Source organism: Triplophysa rosa, linkage group LG2 (genome assembly GCF_024868665.1).
Source record: "Triplophysa rosa linkage group LG2, Trosa_1v2, whole genome shotgun sequence".
In the NCBI taxonomy this organism is placed as follows: domain Eukaryota; kingdom Metazoa; phylum Chordata; class Actinopteri; order Cypriniformes; family Nemacheilidae; genus Triplophysa; species Triplophysa rosa.
Genome location: NC_079891.1, coordinates 34594320 through 34613262, shown reverse-complemented (window position 1 = coordinate 34613262; position 18943 = coordinate 34594320). Strand labels below are relative to the sequence as shown.

The 18943-nt window shown below is 37.3% G+C and overlaps 1 protein-coding gene across 7 annotated transcripts; it reads right to left on the bottom strand.

The window, feature by feature from the left end:
* Positions 1-3123: 3123 nt before the first annotated feature.
* susd1 (sushi domain containing 1) lies at positions 3124-17450 on the bottom strand. 7 transcript variants are annotated; one of them, XM_057323142.1, is made up of 21 exons: positions 17060-17450; positions 15448-15479; positions 15004-15328; positions 12389-12526; positions 12060-12209; positions 10909-11061; positions 10076-10255; positions 9735-9914; positions 9465-9647; positions 8379-8558; positions 8128-8307; positions 7232-7411; positions 6476-6655; positions 6123-6287; positions 5107-5198; positions 4221-4407; positions 3980-4073; positions 3635-3890; positions 3503-3542; positions 3326-3419; positions 3126-3252 (listed from the first exon to the last, which is right to left on the bottom strand). In XM_057323142.1, exons 3-21 carry the CDS (start codon positions 15056-15058, stop codon positions 3240-3242), a joined length of 2700 nt encoding a protein of 899 aa, XP_057179125.1. In that variant the 5' UTR covers positions 15059-15328; positions 15448-15479; positions 17060-17450; the 3' UTR covers positions 3126-3239. The 7 variants fall into 7 exon arrangements, with proteins under 7 accessions (XP_057179118.1, XP_057179080.1, XP_057179097.1 ...); XM_057323135.1 differs by having other exon boundaries at positions 3124-3252; positions 6476-6616; positions 9465-9914; XM_057323097.1 differs by having other exon boundaries at positions 3125-3252; positions 9465-9914.
* Between the last annotated feature and the right edge of the window lie 1493 nt (positions 17451-18943).

The following is an 18943-nucleotide window of genomic DNA, read 5'->3' as shown; positions in this document are numbered from 1 at the left end:
ATTTCCTACCTTTGTGGCCATTAAGATTCATTTCACTGCGATTAGTGCGATGGCGTTAACCGTAATGTTCACACATCTCGGCACGGCTTAATTGGGTGACAATTCAAAATGCGGAAAGAAACGATATTTTGTACCTAAAAATGACATCGTCCGGGAGCATCGCTGATGAATGAAGAAAAGGATCCGACACGGTCATGAGCTTTAGCCTCTGCAGCATTGTGTGAACTGAAGGCAGGTGGTTTTTGAATGTCAGACGGTCGGTGAATATCACTTCCTCTGGCAGAGTGAGATCTGAACAAACGAAGAATAAATATCCTTATGGTACGTACTCGAGTTGCATGAGGATGAAAAATACAAATGGGTTGAAACAACATTACCACGTTCAAGGGAACTAATGTTTGCGTATTAAAAATGAAATGACACAAAAATCATATTAAAATGTTCTCTGGTTCCCACCATCATAACTGAAGCGTGGGTCATCGAGTGTGCCTGGAGTAAAACTCTCTTCCCAGGGCGATGTGTTTTCACTGCTCTCAACGTCCTCTAAATGCCAGAGGGCTTCTGTAGCGCTAATACTGCACTGAGAGCCGGGGTTAGAACTGGGAACCACTTCAGCCGGTCCACGTCCGGTCCGCACCTGGAAAATACTCAATCTAAACACAAAACAACCCCACATGAAGAATCGGCAATAAATCACAACTGATTTAATGTGCATGGACATTAAATCTGCTTACACAAATACCAAAGCACATTTATAAATAGAGATGAATAATATTAATGAAAAACTTTTGTAAAGAGTTCAAACCTTTCCAAGCAGTCACCAAACCGTGTGCATTCCTTTAAGTCTTCCATAAGAGATCCAGTCACAGGTAGTTTACTTGTTAAGATTTTATTACCTGTCATCAGTGACATTAGATGATTCTCAATACCACAGTATGCAAACCAGGCATTTTATCATTAACTAATAAAAAACTTTTCTTACATGAAAATGAGAAATGTAGTCTTAGCAATAATCTCAAAAAAGTTTAAGGCTTATAAGGTTAATGCTATTAACTGGAAATAAATAAAAACGAAAACTTAAATGAATACAAATTAAACCTAAACCGATACATACAAATAAATAATAAAATGACAAAAGCACACAACAAAATGGCTAAACGTTTAACTTAAATGAACATCTAAAAACATACAAATAAAAGGTCATTCAAAATACGATAAACTAAAGTCAAAATTAAAACAACTGATGCGAACCAAAAAAGTTCAAGGCGTAAACAGCGACAGAGATATTATCATTTACACTTTTTCGGAAATGATGTGTTTTTTTATTTTACAACATAAATTGGTTGGATCTTATGTGGCAGATGGGAACCAAAATCAACCATCAAAATGTACTGGATATTTTTACAACAATGAAATGTAAGGATATAATACAACACAATTATATCCTACTGGAATAGGGAATTTTGTACTGGTTTAAATGGTAAACAGCTGATGGCTCATGATGATGTGTGTAATGGAAACCATCAGAATTTGTATTGCTGCTATTAGCAGAAAACAACTGTTTACAGATGTTTTGATCACACTACACCGTACACACACACACACACTCGTTTTAAAATAGAAATAGTGGCACACTGACTCCATGGCGTTCTGTACGCGCTGTCCTGCAGCTGTCCGTTGTGAGGAAACATGTTACTGAGCAGCTGGAGCGGAACCGGAAGTTCTAATAGGTTCCTCATCAGCCGCCGTCTGGCCGAGGCCTGAAGCAGATCGAAAACTGTCTAAAAACTCACCGACACAAGTTAAACTGATTTGTAGAACAAATGTGTGTGTAGGAACGCACCTCAGATATATAATCAATACCCTTAAACCTGATGGTTTTGAAACGTCTGCTTCGTCGATTTTTACCACAGGTATAAGACAATGCATTAATATTAATATTCATACTGAAACCAATTCACGTTCACGTGAAATATCGATCTTTGACGGCGTTGATGGCAAACGGATGGTTTTGATGTAATCAATGGTGTATCATACACTTAATAACGTCGACTGTATAAGTAAAAGTCGTCTTGACTGGTAAATCAATTTACATTAAAACCTTTCTGAGGCGACACTGACGATCTAGGCGTTAAACCACGCCTTGTTTGACTAAAAGGAGCCGCGCACCCCGCCTACAACATGATGTCATCGAGTGATTGACAGGAAGGATGAATAAAAACCCCGAAGAAAATACAAAGACATGAGAAAATACATTTTGATAATATTTGAGAAATGATTCACAAACATGAGGATAATAAATTATTTAAAAAGAAAGAAACCACAACACGTTTTCGCTAGTTGATTGACAGGACGGAGCACCAGACCACGCCCTTCGGTCAGGTACGGTAAAAAACGTATGGATTATACTGTCACTAATTGTTAAAGTTCACAAGAGATTATTTCTCTCTATTAACGGTCCACCGAAATAAAAAAGAACCTTGGTAACAATTTTTTTCATCAATATTCCACAATTATTACACCCACCATTCTGTTCAAAATAAACTGTGGTAATTTATGACTCACTACTGCCTTCATAAAAAATACATTAAGGTGAAAATAATTTAAAATGGGCATATTCCCATATTACTTTAGTGTTCTTTTACAGTAACAATGGTATTGTGACATAAAATGTGGTAGGAATGTTGAGTTTTTTTTGTTAAAGGCGTTTTATGAAACACTACTAAAAATGATCAACGTGATTTTTCATTACCACTGAGCTTTTAATTGAGCCTCTGGTTCCCTCTAATGGTGAACAACTGAAATTGCAACCGTATTTCAAACAAACTTCCGTTCTAATGATTGTATGTGATGTGCTCAGCTATTTATCTGCATTACAGTAATGTTTAATACCTCAGGCAATCCGATATCATCTTCTCTTCGTTTATATGTATTTATGCGTTTGTGTCTAAAGACACAAGTTTTACATAATTAATACTTTTTGAAAGTATTTTCTTAAATCAAAAACAGAATACTTATTTCCAGCTATTTATTTTCTCTATTTATTTGTGACTCAAATTTTACTTAGAGTTGTTTCCTTAACACAAATTCAATGTCTTTGCATCGTTCTGGCTTTCATTTGGACCTCTGTTATAGGTTGGTTCTGATGACACAATAACATCAAACATCATACTCAACAGTATTACAAAATATCTGCTTTATTTCAAAACAACACAGTTGACATAAAGTCTGGGACTGGACTATTCACGGTACCTGTGAAACAGAAAGTGTGCTTAAAAGAAACATTAAGACACATGAATGTTAATACAGTATACTGTAATCTCACCAGCTGTACCAGTATCCCAAAACAACGAATGAGCCGACAACACTTATGAATCCAACAGCAACAAGAGCAGAAACCTTCATGATGTACGATGTTCCTTAGAGAACAAACAAAACGAGAGAAATTCATTTTCTATGTAAACACGTTTAAAATGAGGCACATGATCTGCATGGTCTTTACCTCTGGCTTTGGCCCAGACTATACAAGACTGTGTTCTAGACTATCAAAGAAAACACAGAGAACCAGATTAACAAAAAATATGGTTTAAGAATAACTCCATCCATCAATGTGGAAACAGCACGGTACTCCCACCTCTCCCCACTGACAGACGGTGCGCAGAATAATATAATAATCCTTCCCGTTCTCCAGAGGTGCGTTGAAGAAGTCCCCGTAGAGCCGCTGGTCCCCTACAGTGAAGTTTATTTCCACGGCCAGACCTCTGAGGTGTATTTGAGCCGTGACGTATCCACCGTCACATCTCTGCTGTGCGAAGAACCGCGGACTATCAGAAGAGCTGCAGTCAAACAGCAACACGCCCTCCACAGGTAACACAAACACCTGGTACATACTGGACACATCCGAAACATTCACAGAAATAAATACACAGTGACCGATGAGTTCAACGCAAGACAAACACAAGACGTCCGACGTTCTTACCATATCGAGTCAAGTGAATCGGTCGATCTCCGTAGTCTCAGAGCGGCCAACGGAGCGTCAGCTTCAATGTATTCGACCTCTGGTGTGGGAGGGACTAACGGAACACAGGGACTTTATAGCAAACCCAGTTTCACAATCCATTCAATCACTTCATATGTAGCATAATATTTCATAACGTTAGAAAAGCAAAGGAAGGTTGTGAATATGGATACACTGTTAGAAGCAGAAGTTGGTTTTGTACCTGGTATGCTGGTATTCGCTGTAAGTGTGGAGGTGGCTCGTGTTGAATGGGCTCTGATGGTTATTGTGTAGTTTGTGGCGGGCAGAAGATTTAAACAGAGAACAGGACGCAGGGCAGAAGAGCTGAAAAGCTTTTTTCTCCTGTCGCTGAACGCTCGCTCAAAGTCTCGCAATCCAACATACGTCACCTGTGCAAGACAACACATCAAACTATGAAACTATGCTGGTATATATCCAAAACCTGGTGTAGGATTGTGTACATAGTGTCGGGGAAAATTAGTTTCACAAGGAGTGCATTGCAGTATTGCTTTACCCCCTAAAAAGCAACTAATTGCATGTTTTGTGCCTAAAGTGATGCATTGTTGTTTTTGTGTTACTTTTAATGAAACGTAACTGACATTACTTGTATTTGTATAGCCGCAGAACACATTTAGATTTTCAGAATTTACTATATGTATGTGTTTAGGTAAAATGATCCTTTTTAACAATAACGATCCCAATAACAATTTCTATTTGCATTTATTTGCAGAAAATGAAAACCGGAGAAACAGGTGAAAACAACAGAAAAGAGGCTCTGTATTTTTTCTGACTTCAAATACTGCAAAGAAAACAAGATCAGATTCACTTTTAAGCAGCACAACAGTCATATTTCTACATGTATTTAGGAGAAGTTCAGTTTTTTATATGATAATCTGGATTTTGATCACAGTTTTCATGCGTCTTGTCATGCTGTCAGTCGTTCACATCGCTGTTGGATGACTTAATGTCGCTCCTGAGGTTTGATTTTGTTGAAATTCAACAAACGCTGGACTGGAATGATCACAATACATCTAGAAATGATGATTCAATTAAAATTGGTCTCTTATTTTTTCTAAAAGAATGCTCACAGTGTACGTCTCTATATGATCCTCATTTTCAGCATTCCAGTGTAAACATCTTTCATTAACCACCATCACATCACGAATGATCAGCTTCACCTCTGAAACGCACAAAATCACATTCTGACTTTTAATTCGGGATACATAAACATGCGAGAATCATAATGAATGGCAGGTCAACTGATTTAGAATGTACAGTTTTACAATTGACCAAAAACTGAAGAGGACTAGAAAAGCACTGAAATTGAAATTTTGGCCAATAAGGATCACCGATAATTCTTTCAATTTGAAAGCTGTTAAAGTGAAAGTTCACCCAAAAATGAAAATTCTGTCATCATTCGCGTCATTTCAAACCCGTTTGACTTTCTTTCCGCAGAACACAAGAGAAGATATTTCGAAAAATGTACCCGTACAATAGTGAAGTGAATGGGTGCCGGCGCCGTTCGATTACCAACCATCTTCAAAATATCTTCTTTTGTGCTTCGAGGAAGAAAGTCACACAGGTTTGAAATGACATGCGAGCGAGTAAATGATGACAGATTTTTATTTATTGATATATTGGCCAATAAATTGAAATATTGATATTGATTTTTCTGAGACAAAAGCAATCATGTTTTAAACGCCTACTTTGAACTAGTTTCTAAGTTCTTAAGCTTTTTTTGTGGTATAAGTCTTATTAAATACAAATATGTATTAAATATTACATTTTTAAATTTGAGGATAAAGGTCTTTGCACATACAGTCTGAAATTTTCGTATGTCTTTTTTCATAATTGGCGCTCGTTTGTACGGTGTCTCTGAATTGTCAAAACGCCTCTCAAAACGCTTGCTACCGATGAGAAAAATGCAGAAAATCAAACCCAGTCGGACATTTTTATGACGGACGAAAATATCGGAGGCAGCGTGTAAATGTGATTGACACAACGTGAGGTCGTATTTCTTTTTTAACGTGCGGAAATCCGGACGCACATTTCGGACTCAATGTGCAATGGCCATAACAGAAACACAAAAACAAAGGATGCTCACCTTTGCAGCGTAAGGTAGCCACCTGCCACTTTCCTGTGATGTCACACATTGATATGTCACTTCCTGTGCGGCTGTAATATCCTTTAACACAGCGATGGATGGCTGCAGTACTGTTGTCCCACATCACCTCTGTGTGAGGTACGTCTGGTGCCGGGCCACAGTGAGCTACACAGACAAAAACACAAAACCACTGTTAAAAATGCATTAGATGTACAACCACATTTGTGAGCAAATAATTTTATAACGAGACAAACACACGACATAAACTGGCAACAAACAAACTGCAGTCAACATTTTAAAGTCATACCCATTCAAACGTAAGCGTTTCTGTATTTGAAGATTCAGTGGTTTACCTGTACATGTTACAGATATTTTTTCCCATGTTCCGTCTGATAAACATGTCGACGTGTTTTTGTTTCCCTCCTGTTTGAGTCCATTTTTACATGTGTATTTAACAACGCTACCCGGTGTAGATGTTTCGTTCCGGTTTCTATCTGTTAGTGGGAATACTGGGGGATCACCACAGTTTATCTCTGTCCATTGAGACCAGTAAAGGGCATTAGAGAAGAAAAAACGCTCTGTCGTGTACTGACATCATAACTTGCGGCTTATTCGTGTATTCTGATTGTGCTTATGCATTAGAGGAATAGTTCACCCAACAATTTCAATACTATTATGATTTACTCACCCTCATGTCAATCCAAACCTGAACGACTTTATGTCTTCTGTGAAACACAGGAAGATGTTTTCAAACCATACAACTAAGGTCAAAAGTGACTAGTGGCTGTAAATCTCAACAGCACCATAAAGTCATGCGACAGTCGCAATGCATATTGAAATGTCAAATATCACTGGTTCTCACGTGTCACGTGACCAAACATAGCATGTGAACACGAGTTACTGTGTCAAGTACTTCAATTCTACACACTGGCTTGAGAAAGGGCCTCAAATAAACTCATTTTGTGCTTCACGGAGGAATAAAAATCATACAGGTCTGGAACAATATGAGGGCATGTAGGCCTACAACATAATGACAATTTTGTGTGAACCGTCCACTGACAGCGGTGATTTTTGATGAATGTATCGCAAGAGATCCATGCTGTTGGTACCTTCACATCTCATGTCAATTTTGCTCCACTTTGCGTTTGAGTTACAGACCGACACATTTCCTTCACCAACACGCCGATATCCAGCTTCACACAAGTAGAGAGCAACAGAACCCAGACCGGAGCTGTTATTCCACATCACAACTGAGTGACGCAGAGGAGGAGGCCAGCCACAGTCTACTTCTGAATAAACACACATACACACAAACTGTACATGCGCACGCATATTATCCATGAAAGAAATACATTCAAGTAGAGAGTGCTAAAATATAGTGGTCCAAAAAACTGTAGACCTGTGCATCACTTAAAAGTATGAAAATCACTGTATTAAAGTCCCAGTGAAATTAAAAATGACAACTGTTATTTTTTCATGAAATATTGCAGCGTTTATAGTAAATAGCTTATCTATGTGGGTATCTAATTTAAAATTCATGTAATCTTCAGTTAAAATCTGAAAATGCACTTCCGCCCTGAAATGAGGATCCATCTCAAATGAGGTAAATTAGATGGCTTGGGCGGAGCATCCGTTAACTCCTCCCCTTCAACTGTCAGTCTGCTGCCAGCTTCATTTCAAAATCAATGCAGCAGCTGTTTTTTCACATCCAATCAATTCGGCGTGAAAAATGCAAGCCACGCCCACTCATTTTCTCCTTTTCACTCAGAAATGTGTCAGAATGCGGAAGTAAAAACGATCGCAACTTCCGGTTCACGGGGACTTTAAATAACAAAGTATCCATTGTGGCATATTATGTAAAAAAGTTGACAGCATTTCAAGCAAAACATTTCACAAAAAGAGGATATTCTATTTCAAATTGAATAGATGTACTAAGCCTTTAATACTTTTGCATGGAGGCCACATTGTAATACATAATGAAAAATGTAAATAAAATGAGATATACCTTTACAGAGAAAATCAGGCTGACTCCAGATTCCCTCGGAATCACAGACTGATGTCTCTTCATTTCTAACATTATTAAATCCTTCAATGCATTTATAAATCACTCTGGAGCCGACGGCGCTGTCTCCTCTCCACATCATAACTGAGAGAGGAAGAGAGCGAGGGGCTCCGCAGTCCACCTCTGACAAACAACACAACATCTCAAAGGCCTTTCAGTCACCATTTATTTCTTGTTTCGTTTCATAATATTACCTCCACACAACAGAGTTGGTGTTGTCCAGGAACCGTTTTCAGCGCACACAGATGTATTATTTCCGTGTTTAGCGTAGTAACCGTGTTCACAGCGGTATGTTACTGTGCTGGTAAACGTTACTCTGCCATTCCAGACTTGTACAGTGTGGGGCCGTGTGGGGGGGTTTCCACAAACAATCTCTGTTGAGAAGCAAATTCTATTTCACTGTATCAAGGTGATAATAAATAAATAATAACAAATAATAAATGCAACAAATGTAACAGTTTATGTGTCAAAGATCTGGAGCTCCAGTGTTTGCACTATACAGTACAAAATATTGTTTGCTTAAAATGTCCAAAAAACTTCATCACATTCAGCCATCTAAATAAAAATATATATTCTAATCTAAACAAAATCATATGGGAAACAATAGTATTTCTTCCATGAAAAATAAGAAAATAGAAAAGAAAGTCAGGTTTAGAACAACATGCAAGTAAATAAATGATGACAGATTTTTTTCATTTTTGGGTTGTTCCTTTACTATTTTAAAAATGTCAAAAATGAAAATCTTAAATCCATTGCATTAAAAATCACATTCTGTTATCATTTACTTGGAAACTTTCTTTTATGGTACACACAAAGAAAAGTGATGTCATCATTTATGATGTCATCAGAACAGCTTGGATACCATTTTTTCTTCCATGGAGAATACAAGGAAAGAAGAAAAGAAATGACTTATTTTGAGTCATTGGGATCAAAAGAAAGGTAGTTTGGAACAACATAAAGGTGAATAAATGATAACAGACTTTTCATTTTTGGGTGAACTATTCCTTTAAGACCTTTACCATTTTCAAAATTCAAACATGTACAGTAATATTCATCGCATTCAACAATCTAAATAAAAATCATATTCTGTTATCATTTACGTCGAAACAATTGTATTTCTTCCATGGTACACAAAAAGAAAAGAAAAGCGATCTACTTTGCGTTTAGGGAAAGAAAATGTTGGTTGGAACAGTAGAAGTGCGACTAGAATAGTCGTTTTTGGGTTGAGCCTTTTGAGACATTCGTTGTCATTTATAAAAGGGAGTCGGAAGAATTGGTACCTTCACAAGAAAATCTCCAAAGTTTACTCCAATGACCGTCACTTTTACACACAGACACATTTTCTGAATCCAAACTGTGATATCCAACGTCACATTGATACAGAGCCACAGAACCGATTTGACTGACACCGGTCCACAACAACACTGAGTGAGGCAGAACCGGAGGAGAACCGCATTTGATCTCTAAACACACACAAACACAAACTCGACAACACATCCTTTCATCGCCACACCACAGAAATGAAACGACCATTAAACAAGCGCAGATACCTTCACACAGAAAGTCAGGATTCGTCCACGTGCCGTGAGAAGAACATAGTGACACGTTCTGACGTCCGCTGTTAGAAAACTGTGAGTCACACACATACAGCACCACCGACCCCATTCCTGACATGTTATTCCAAATCATTTGTGAATGAGGAAGGAACCGAGGCTCCCCACAGTCCACTTCTATAAATCCATCACATGACAGCCAAAATATTTAGACTAGAAATCTAAGTGCAACGTGTGTTTGACCACAAAATCAAAAGAAAATGCCCACAAGAATTCACATTGATAGATCCTATAGTGTTTTAAGCACAGGTGCATGCAGTGCAATACGTACGCCATACCTTCACACACCAGACTGGGTCCGTCCCAACGTCCGTCCAGACCACAGAGCGAAGAATTCCTCCCTCTCTTCCACTGGAATCCCTCCACACACCTGTACTGGAGTTCACTGGTGTAATGGGTGGTAGTTGGAGAGATCTGCTCAGCGTGAGGGACTGATGGAGGAGATCCACAGTCTGTCACTATAAAAACACAAACACTGCTTTATTTCATTACACGGGATTTTCTGTGGTCACTGTGCTGTTTAAAACGGATAAATACATATATTTTTGATATATATATATCTGGTCTGGTCATTTATTTATACAGACAATTATTGATACGCATCACTAAAGTACATCAAATTTACACGTAAAAACATTCATGCTAATGTGCATCTTATAGAAGATTTGCCATAATATATATATTCTATAATACAATGTATTTCATCATTTTTGTTTTCATTGTTATAAATATTACTAGCTCTTTTTTCTTTCTATTTATTCATTTTTTCCTTCCTTATTTCTATATTAATTTTATTCCTATTATATAGGATCTATATTTGAAGACTTCATTTGCAAAAACAGATAACTTTATTCTTGTGCATTCCGAATAATATCAATCAAACTGTAGTTGGGTTGTTTTGACGAAGTAATAATAACTCAGCTAACAAACACACAAGTAAAACATGATTTTTGAGTCTGTTTGTGTGTGCTCCGTACAGATGCTTGGTGATTTCTGTACAATACAAATGTTAAACATGTCTTGTATACTGTACGTCCCTAAAAAAGAATCCGTTTTTCACATCCGAGTGGTGTTTGTTTGTATAAAACCTCAAAACGGCTGTATTTTTGACCTTCGCAGTACGCTTTATCCCGCAGTGGATTAAACGGTTGAGTTCCGTTCTGGACGGTGTAACCGGTGTGACAGGAGCAGGTGAAATCTCCATCAGTGTTGTGACAGAGCGATCCTTCACCACAGATTCCCTCCACACTGCACTCGTCTATATCTGAAAACAAAACAACTGCATCTTTAATCTCCTTACAACTGCTGCTCGTTAAATCATTTTTCTGTTTATTTAGTTCCTACTTTAAAAAGTTAAAACTTGGTATGTTACTGTAGTACACTGTAAAACTTTGCTGTAGTCTTGCATTTGCCAGTAACATACTGTAGATTTAATTACTACTTAATATACTTTCTTATTAGTACTGTTTTCAATTACTTTAATCAAAATGAAAACACTTTGACTTTTGAGATTCAAAATGAGCAAGAAGAGACTGGCATTAGCACAGCAGCACTGCAAAAAATGACATTCTTCCTGAGCATTTTTGTCTTGTTTTCTAGTAAAAATATTAAAACATTTCTTAAATTACGATACATAACAAGAAAAGCGACCTAAGATATTTAGTCTTGTTTTATGAAAGAAAAATATATAAACTAGGTAAGTTTATGCTTAAAACAAAATTGTAAATTAAATCTACAGTAAGTTACTGGCAAACCTGCTGGGAAATTACAGCACAGTTCTGTAAAACGTTGCTGTAGTTTTGCTGCAGGTTTGCCAGTAACTTACTGTACATTTAATTACTTTCCTAGTACTGTTTTCAATTTGAGTAAAACTTTACTTTAGTCAAAATGAAAACACTTTGACTTTTGAGATTCAAAATGAGCAAGAAGAGACTGGCATTACCACAGTAACACTAAATTGTAAATTAAATCTACAGTAAGTTACTGGCAAACCTGCTGCGAAATTACTGCAAAGTTTTACACCATGAAGAAAGGTGTTGATCTTCTATTGCGCTTCTCTGTTTCATGATCGACGGTTACTCAATCAGTTTTATGAAACATTGTGACAACTTGTGAAAGCTTTTCACTTGCTGCATCACGTTCACACCCATCCTGCAAAATCCGTGTATACCATCAGCTTATATATGTAATATACGTACTGTAAACCATATTATGTGCATGTTTCATGTAATGATTTAACAGACCATGGCAGCAAAATCTCACCATGGCAGTATGTTCCATCATTGGGTATGAATGTGGTCATGTGATTGGACGGGCTGTAGCCGGTGAGACAGGTACAGTAATAGCTGCCGTATGTGTTATGACATACAGTGTGATCTCCACAGATTCTGCCCAGCTGGCACTCGTCTTTATCTGTGACATCAGAACAACACAGTTATCACGTGATGTATATACAGTAGGTTAGGATTTTAATAGTACTTTATATAGCACACCTTCTTATGTCAGTAACAATAGATTTGAAACGTACAAAGTAAAGTTTCATTCAGTTAATGAAACAGCAGTAGCAGTGTGAATGTGGTTTAATATCAAACCTTGACAGTAAGTTCTCCCGTTGCCAACAAATCCATACATGCAGTTGCACACTTTTCCTCCTGATCCATCGGTTTTATCGTCACAGGTGGCGTTACGATGGCAAGAGGCACATACACCCACTGGGTCCGCTTCAACTGCTGTAAATGAGGCATGAAGCAGAAACAGGGATGGAATTGTTTTAAGATGTGCATCATTGTAAATATGTGACCCTGGACCACAAAACTTTTTTGAGTTTTATACATCGCCTGAAAGGTGAATAAGTAAGCTTTCCACTGATGTATGGTTGGTTAGGATATAGGACAATATTTGGCCGAGATACAACTATTTGAAACTATGGATTCTGAGAAAATGGCCTTTGAAGTCGTTCATCAGAGGCTGTGTTGCAGGCCGATGCTAAGAAGAAACAGGTTTGTTTTAACGCTCTCTGTGGGCTTACCGCTATTTTGTGGAGAGTAGATGAACCTGAAAGCTGAAGTTCTAAACTTTACATACAATAGATGTCAAACGTGAGTGTGTAATTCTCAAAGAGCTGCCGCAGTGAATGAAGTTTGTGTTTCTGGCCATTTTTGGTAGCAATTTGGCTGAGGTTTTTATACATTTAGGGTAGGAAATATACAAAATATCTTCTTGTAACATGATCTTTACTTAATATCCTAAAGATTATTGGCATAAAAGAAATATATATTATTTTGACCCATTCAATGTTTTGTTGGCTATTGCTACAAATATACCCATCCGACGTATGACTGGTTTTGTGGTCCAGGGTCACATAAAGATATAAACTGTAAACCCGAATGTTCAAAGAAATCAAACAGTTAAAGTAGTGTAAACTTTAATTTATATAAAAATTGTCCTAACTTAAATGTTTTGATTTCCCGTAACTAATTCTTACTTTTGAGTTAGTTTAACTTAATTTCAACAAGTTAATTCAAGACGATTTGTTGAGAATGAATTTCAGTTCCCAGCTTGCTTGCGTGAGACTGCATTAGGAGAGTACATTTTGAAATTAAGTGTTATTTTATGAGTTTTTAGAAAGGAAAAAGCCTTGTTAATGATGAATGTTCAATTATCTTGGATATTTAGAAGAGTTTGTTGTATTTTGACTGGTTGTGGGAGGTGCAATTGCAGTCGTGTGAGTTGCATCACTCTTTGTGAAGGCTGTTGGATCATTTTTGATGCAGCTGACATGTTAAGGTTGTCTTAAGACCTTTCTTTTATTTAACTGTAAATAAAAAGTTACCTTACAAAATGAGCAAAATTAAAAGGAAATAACAACAGTATAACAAACTCAAAACGTAATAGTTCTGCTTACTTAAAATTGGGAACATCATACCTCAAGAGATTTGATGTAACTGATTACCTCAAATTATTTGAGTTTTCCAAACTTATTCGGGTTTAAACTAAATATTACATTACGATAAAAGTAAAATATGTATCATAGAGCTATGATGATGTAATATGACATCTGTTTAATTCTATTGGTTGAGTTGTCAACACGTGACCTGAGACATATTATTTACATGTAGCCTACATATCATATATGTTTCAAAGTCCCCGTGAACCGGAAGTTGCGATCGTGCTTACTTCCGTATTCTGACGCATTTCCTAGCGAAATGAAATTTCGAATGAGAAAAATGTGGGCGTGGCTTGTTTTTTATCTGCGATTTGATTGGATGTATAAAAATAACCGTTGCATTTTAAAATGGAACTGGCAGCAGACTGACAGTTGAAGGGGAGGACTTAACGGATGCTCCGCCCAAGCTGTCTAACATACGTTATTTAAGATGAATAGTCACTATACAGGACGGAAGTGCATTTTCAGATTTTAAGGGGAGATTCTGAGGACACGTGAATTTTAAGAAGAGAATGACCCACATTGGTAAGCTATTTACAATAAACGTTGCAATATTTCATGAAAAATGTACATTTTAATTTGGGACTTTAATGTTTTTTGTTTGTGCTTTTACTGCTTTAGCTCCCTCCTATGGTTTAGCTTTTTTAATTCCTTCGTTCATTTTTATTTTGCGTCAAAACTCAAGATTAGTTTTTGATTTATTTACAGCTCTATTCGATTTTTCAATTAAAAGGTTCAATAAGAAGGTTCAATTAAATGCTGAATGTCGCCAATTCTAACTGTAAAAAATAACAAATGTTATTAAAAATAGTTAAAGTTTTGGGAAAAAAATCTGTTATTTGTTAAAGTCATTTTCTTTTCCTTCATTTTTATCTAAGTATTGAGATTTGAGAATTATATCTGCGAACTCTGTCGAATTGAGAGCTACACCCCTATTCTGTTCTGTTATGGCTTTTCATATTTACATCATACACGATCAAAATACAGTTGCAAACTTTTGAAATAAAGTTGTAAGTTATAAAGGAACAACAAGCAAATTTATGGCATTGAGCAAGCTATATTTTCTTTATAGATGCTCTTTGTACCGTTGCCAAACAGTATCCTTCATGTGTAATGTATAAAAGCAGAATTCTGCAAATCAATTCAATCAGCATAATCTTGTCAATGAAATGATGAAAACCTTAATGTTTAGTCATGTGTGACTTTTGGATTATTGTAATCGTTTAAAATCAAGAAAAAGAGCAAATATCTGATACTCACCTTTAATGGCACCTCGAATCATCAGAAAGCACAAGATCACTCGTGTGACTGTCATCGCCGTTTGCCTCTGTTCCCGCCGACTGAAAATATCACACGTCTGTGATCCACATTTCTCCAGATTTCCCCTTAAAGACCCTCCTCCTGCTGAAGTGTGTTGATAGCAGTGAATGAGTTAAACACGTCTCTTCTGAAGGACACGGCGGTCTGTGTGGTCTGTCTGTCATCATCAGTTCTGACACATTCAGTTAAATGTCTCTCCGTGTGAGAACTCTTCATTCTTCATTCATGCGCCACATGGAGATTATGACTATTTTCAGCCGCCAAACTGTGTTGTGAATACACCCATCTGTTATATCTCTATAAAAAGCTTCCATGGCACATTGTCAACCCTTGGTTGGGTCAAATATTGAAATGTCCAAACTTACATTGAATTGAACATCTTACCTTTCAAAGTTGTTCTGGTTTACATAGTCCTGCTGCACAAAACAATAACCTACTTTTAATTTAAATATTTGTGATGGTGAATTGTAAATGTCCTTTTTAATGTCACGATCAAATTAGATAGAAGAAATGTTTTTTAAGGTTATAAGGCAGAAATATCATTTTCACATGTAAGTGCACAAGCATCTGTGTGTGACTCATCTACATCATCAGCTCTGGCAGGGGACGAGTTAACACAGTTTGGGTGTGACAGATAAGAGTTTTCTACCCTATCACCCACCCCACACACACCCCAAACACACACACACACACACACACTGGAACCCATCACAACACACACCCAAACGCTTCCGGAAACCTCTGCAGTCATTTCCTCCACCTGACTGCGCAACACAACCATGTTTCTGTGAACATACGCACTGTTCAGACATACAAAAGAACATTGTCTTCATATGAAGAGATCATGAGAAACGCACAAAAAAACTGAATACTGCTTTACTTCTAAAAATAGTATGCAAAACAGTACACACTTTTTCAATGATACTGCTTGAAATATTGTCATTACTTGTCATTATATGCATGTTTAACCTGGAGTTCCAAATAAATGACCCTGTAAATAATAATTTAGCATTTAATACTATTTTAAATGCATTTTTACATGTACGTTATACAGTATAAATGAAACTAGTGGTGTCACACCGGTATCGACAATAATCGTGATTTGAATAACCATGATTATGAGACCATGTTAATTTTGCATATTACCACCGTCCTTCTGAAACCTTGGATGTCCAAATTTTCAGGAAATGGAAAAAACTCGGAGAAAAAGGCCGACTAATAATAATGATTGCAAAAAACTGTAAATCATAAAATAAGGAGATATTATATTTTAGAAGGACACCAGCGATATATATGATTTCGTAAATAATTGAGCACATTTAAAATGTTTTGCCTTTAGAGCCACGATGGATAAAACTCTCTCTCTCCACCTTACCTGTATTTCGAGTATGATTTACTGGCCAAAAACACGACAATTAAAGATGAATTTGATTGCGAGTATTGTTTATTGCGTTTTTAAAATCAAAATGGATATCTCAATAACACGTCATTGTGAATACGACATTGTGAATTCTTCTGGTCATGATACCGTGTAGTGAAAGTTTGAAATTGTGTCGGCCCTAAATGGGACTGAAAGCTAATATTGCTCGACGTTTATCATTGAACATTGAAAACATTGAAAGTCGAGCGCAATGCATTGTGGGATACACCGTACTCATGTTACTGGATTTATAGCCAAATGATCACAAATGTGTCAGAAAAAAAGTGAATGAATAGAGAAGTACTTCCTCTTTTGAGAAGTTTAAAGATATACCCCAATATTCACAACAGAAAGATCCTTAACCAGTCTATTTCATGAAACTCAGCTGTAAATGGGTTATTGAGAAATTATCATAGTTAGAAAATCACAACAGTGTTTATAGTATAGTTATAGTGTTTAGCAACCTGGCGCACCCTCATCCTTGCGTGAACATATGAAAGTCATAAAGGTGCAGAAAGGTTTAAGTGCAAAAAAATGAAGTAAAAGTCCGAAAGTCAACACGAAATCAAAACTAACCTGTTTACTGTGTAGATTTATCAAAGCACATTATTGTTTTGTTTTTTTCACCGACATGTAATCACTAAACCAACTTCCATTTTTCGGTGGATGTTGTCAAGGGTGGCAGCTGTGTTTTTTGAAGATCCGCCACGGTTGACCGCAATCTCATTCAGGTCCCGCCCAACATTTTACTTGCTAAACATCCTGTTTCACACTAAAATACCGCAGAATTTAGAAGGTTCAGTGGGTTGCAAATGTGGTTTCATGTTGACTTTTAAAAGGTACGGTAGCAAAGCATTGTGTTTCATGGAAAAATTCTGAACGTCATAAAAGTGTAGATGAAGACCTCTGTAAACACTCAAATAATGACACAGAGGCAACATGAGCGTGTGTGTTTTGTAGGCGGTTCCTGTGCCTCATGAGGCGTGTCCATGACAGAGCCCCGCCCTTCACTCGCCTCCTGACACGTCGAGCGGGAGGAGCCAGAGGAGATGGACTGGAGACGCCCGCACACCAGCTCGGCCGCGTTCCCATCCGAAGCGGACACATCGGTCACCGTCCTCTCCCGTAACGACACGTCATCATCGTCCTCATCGATCAGCACCACATCCGTCCGAACGTCCACCTGGATGCACGGGAGGGTCTGAACATCCTCTGAGCTCTCCAGATTACTGGAGCCGATAAAACCCATCAGAGATGATTTATCCACATCCAGCGACGGGTCGATCAGACTGTGCTCATGGTGCAGATATTGCCTGTCTTTTAGATTGGAAACACTCCATATGTTGTGCGTTTGTTCATTCATAGCAGGTTTAATACCGTTCTCTGTCATCTCCGATGGATTTGTTTTCATTCGGACATCATTGTGACTCAGAGGGTTTGAATGGCTGCGAGACGTGACCTCTAAGGTCAGCTCGGGTTCCCTGTATAGCTGCTGAGCCTTTTGAGAACTGTTCAATATACACTTTTGTTTCTTCATACGAGTTGTCTTGCCACCAGAGCCTAGTACAGTCAAATAGAGAAAATGCTATTAAAATATGTTTTTATACAATTTCTGAACAATTTTCACAATCAGTTGCGAAACGAATTTTCAGTAGAAAATCAATGTGGCGGCACGTTTGAAGTGATGCTTCACCCAAAAATGAAAATTCTTTATCATTTATTCACTCTTGTGTCATTCCAAACCTGTATGACGTTCTTTCTTCTGCAGAACACAACAGAAGATATTTTGAAGAACGTCAATAACCAAATAACTGTACAGTATGAACACAAAACCACTGAGACATTTCTCAAAATGTCTTCTTTTGTGTTCCACCTTTTGTGTTTTGAAGAACATTAGGGTGAATAAACATCAACAGAATTTTTATTTTTTGGGTGTACTTGCCCTTTAAACATTACATTGTAAATATGAGCAGTAACCGTGATGCCTACAAAAGCACCACTTATATAAAATGTATCAGAAATGTACAATCTGTATGTGAAAGTTTGAAATTCTTATTTATATATCTATAATTATATATATATATAAATAAGTATATAATTCTCTTTAAATCGTAAAGTATTTTAGTTGTGTTGTAAGGTCGTCTCATACAGTACTCACCAGTGTTAGCGTTGTCTTCGGAGACCATCGCAAGCCTTTGAGAGCGTTGCTAAAAGAGACGGGTCGCATCTGGACCACAGATAAAATCAACAAAATCTCGCCAGGATTAACCTTTCGCTCTTAAGATATCAGCACAAAATGCCGCATCCACCCTCTCAGAACACCAATGCTCCAGATGCCACTCTGTTCTGAACATGTTCTCTGTTCAACACCGAGAACAGAGAAACTATACAGGAGGAAGAAAACTGGAAGCTGGTCACTGATGAATAAAGATACGAAGACTTTAAAAGCAGCAAAAATAA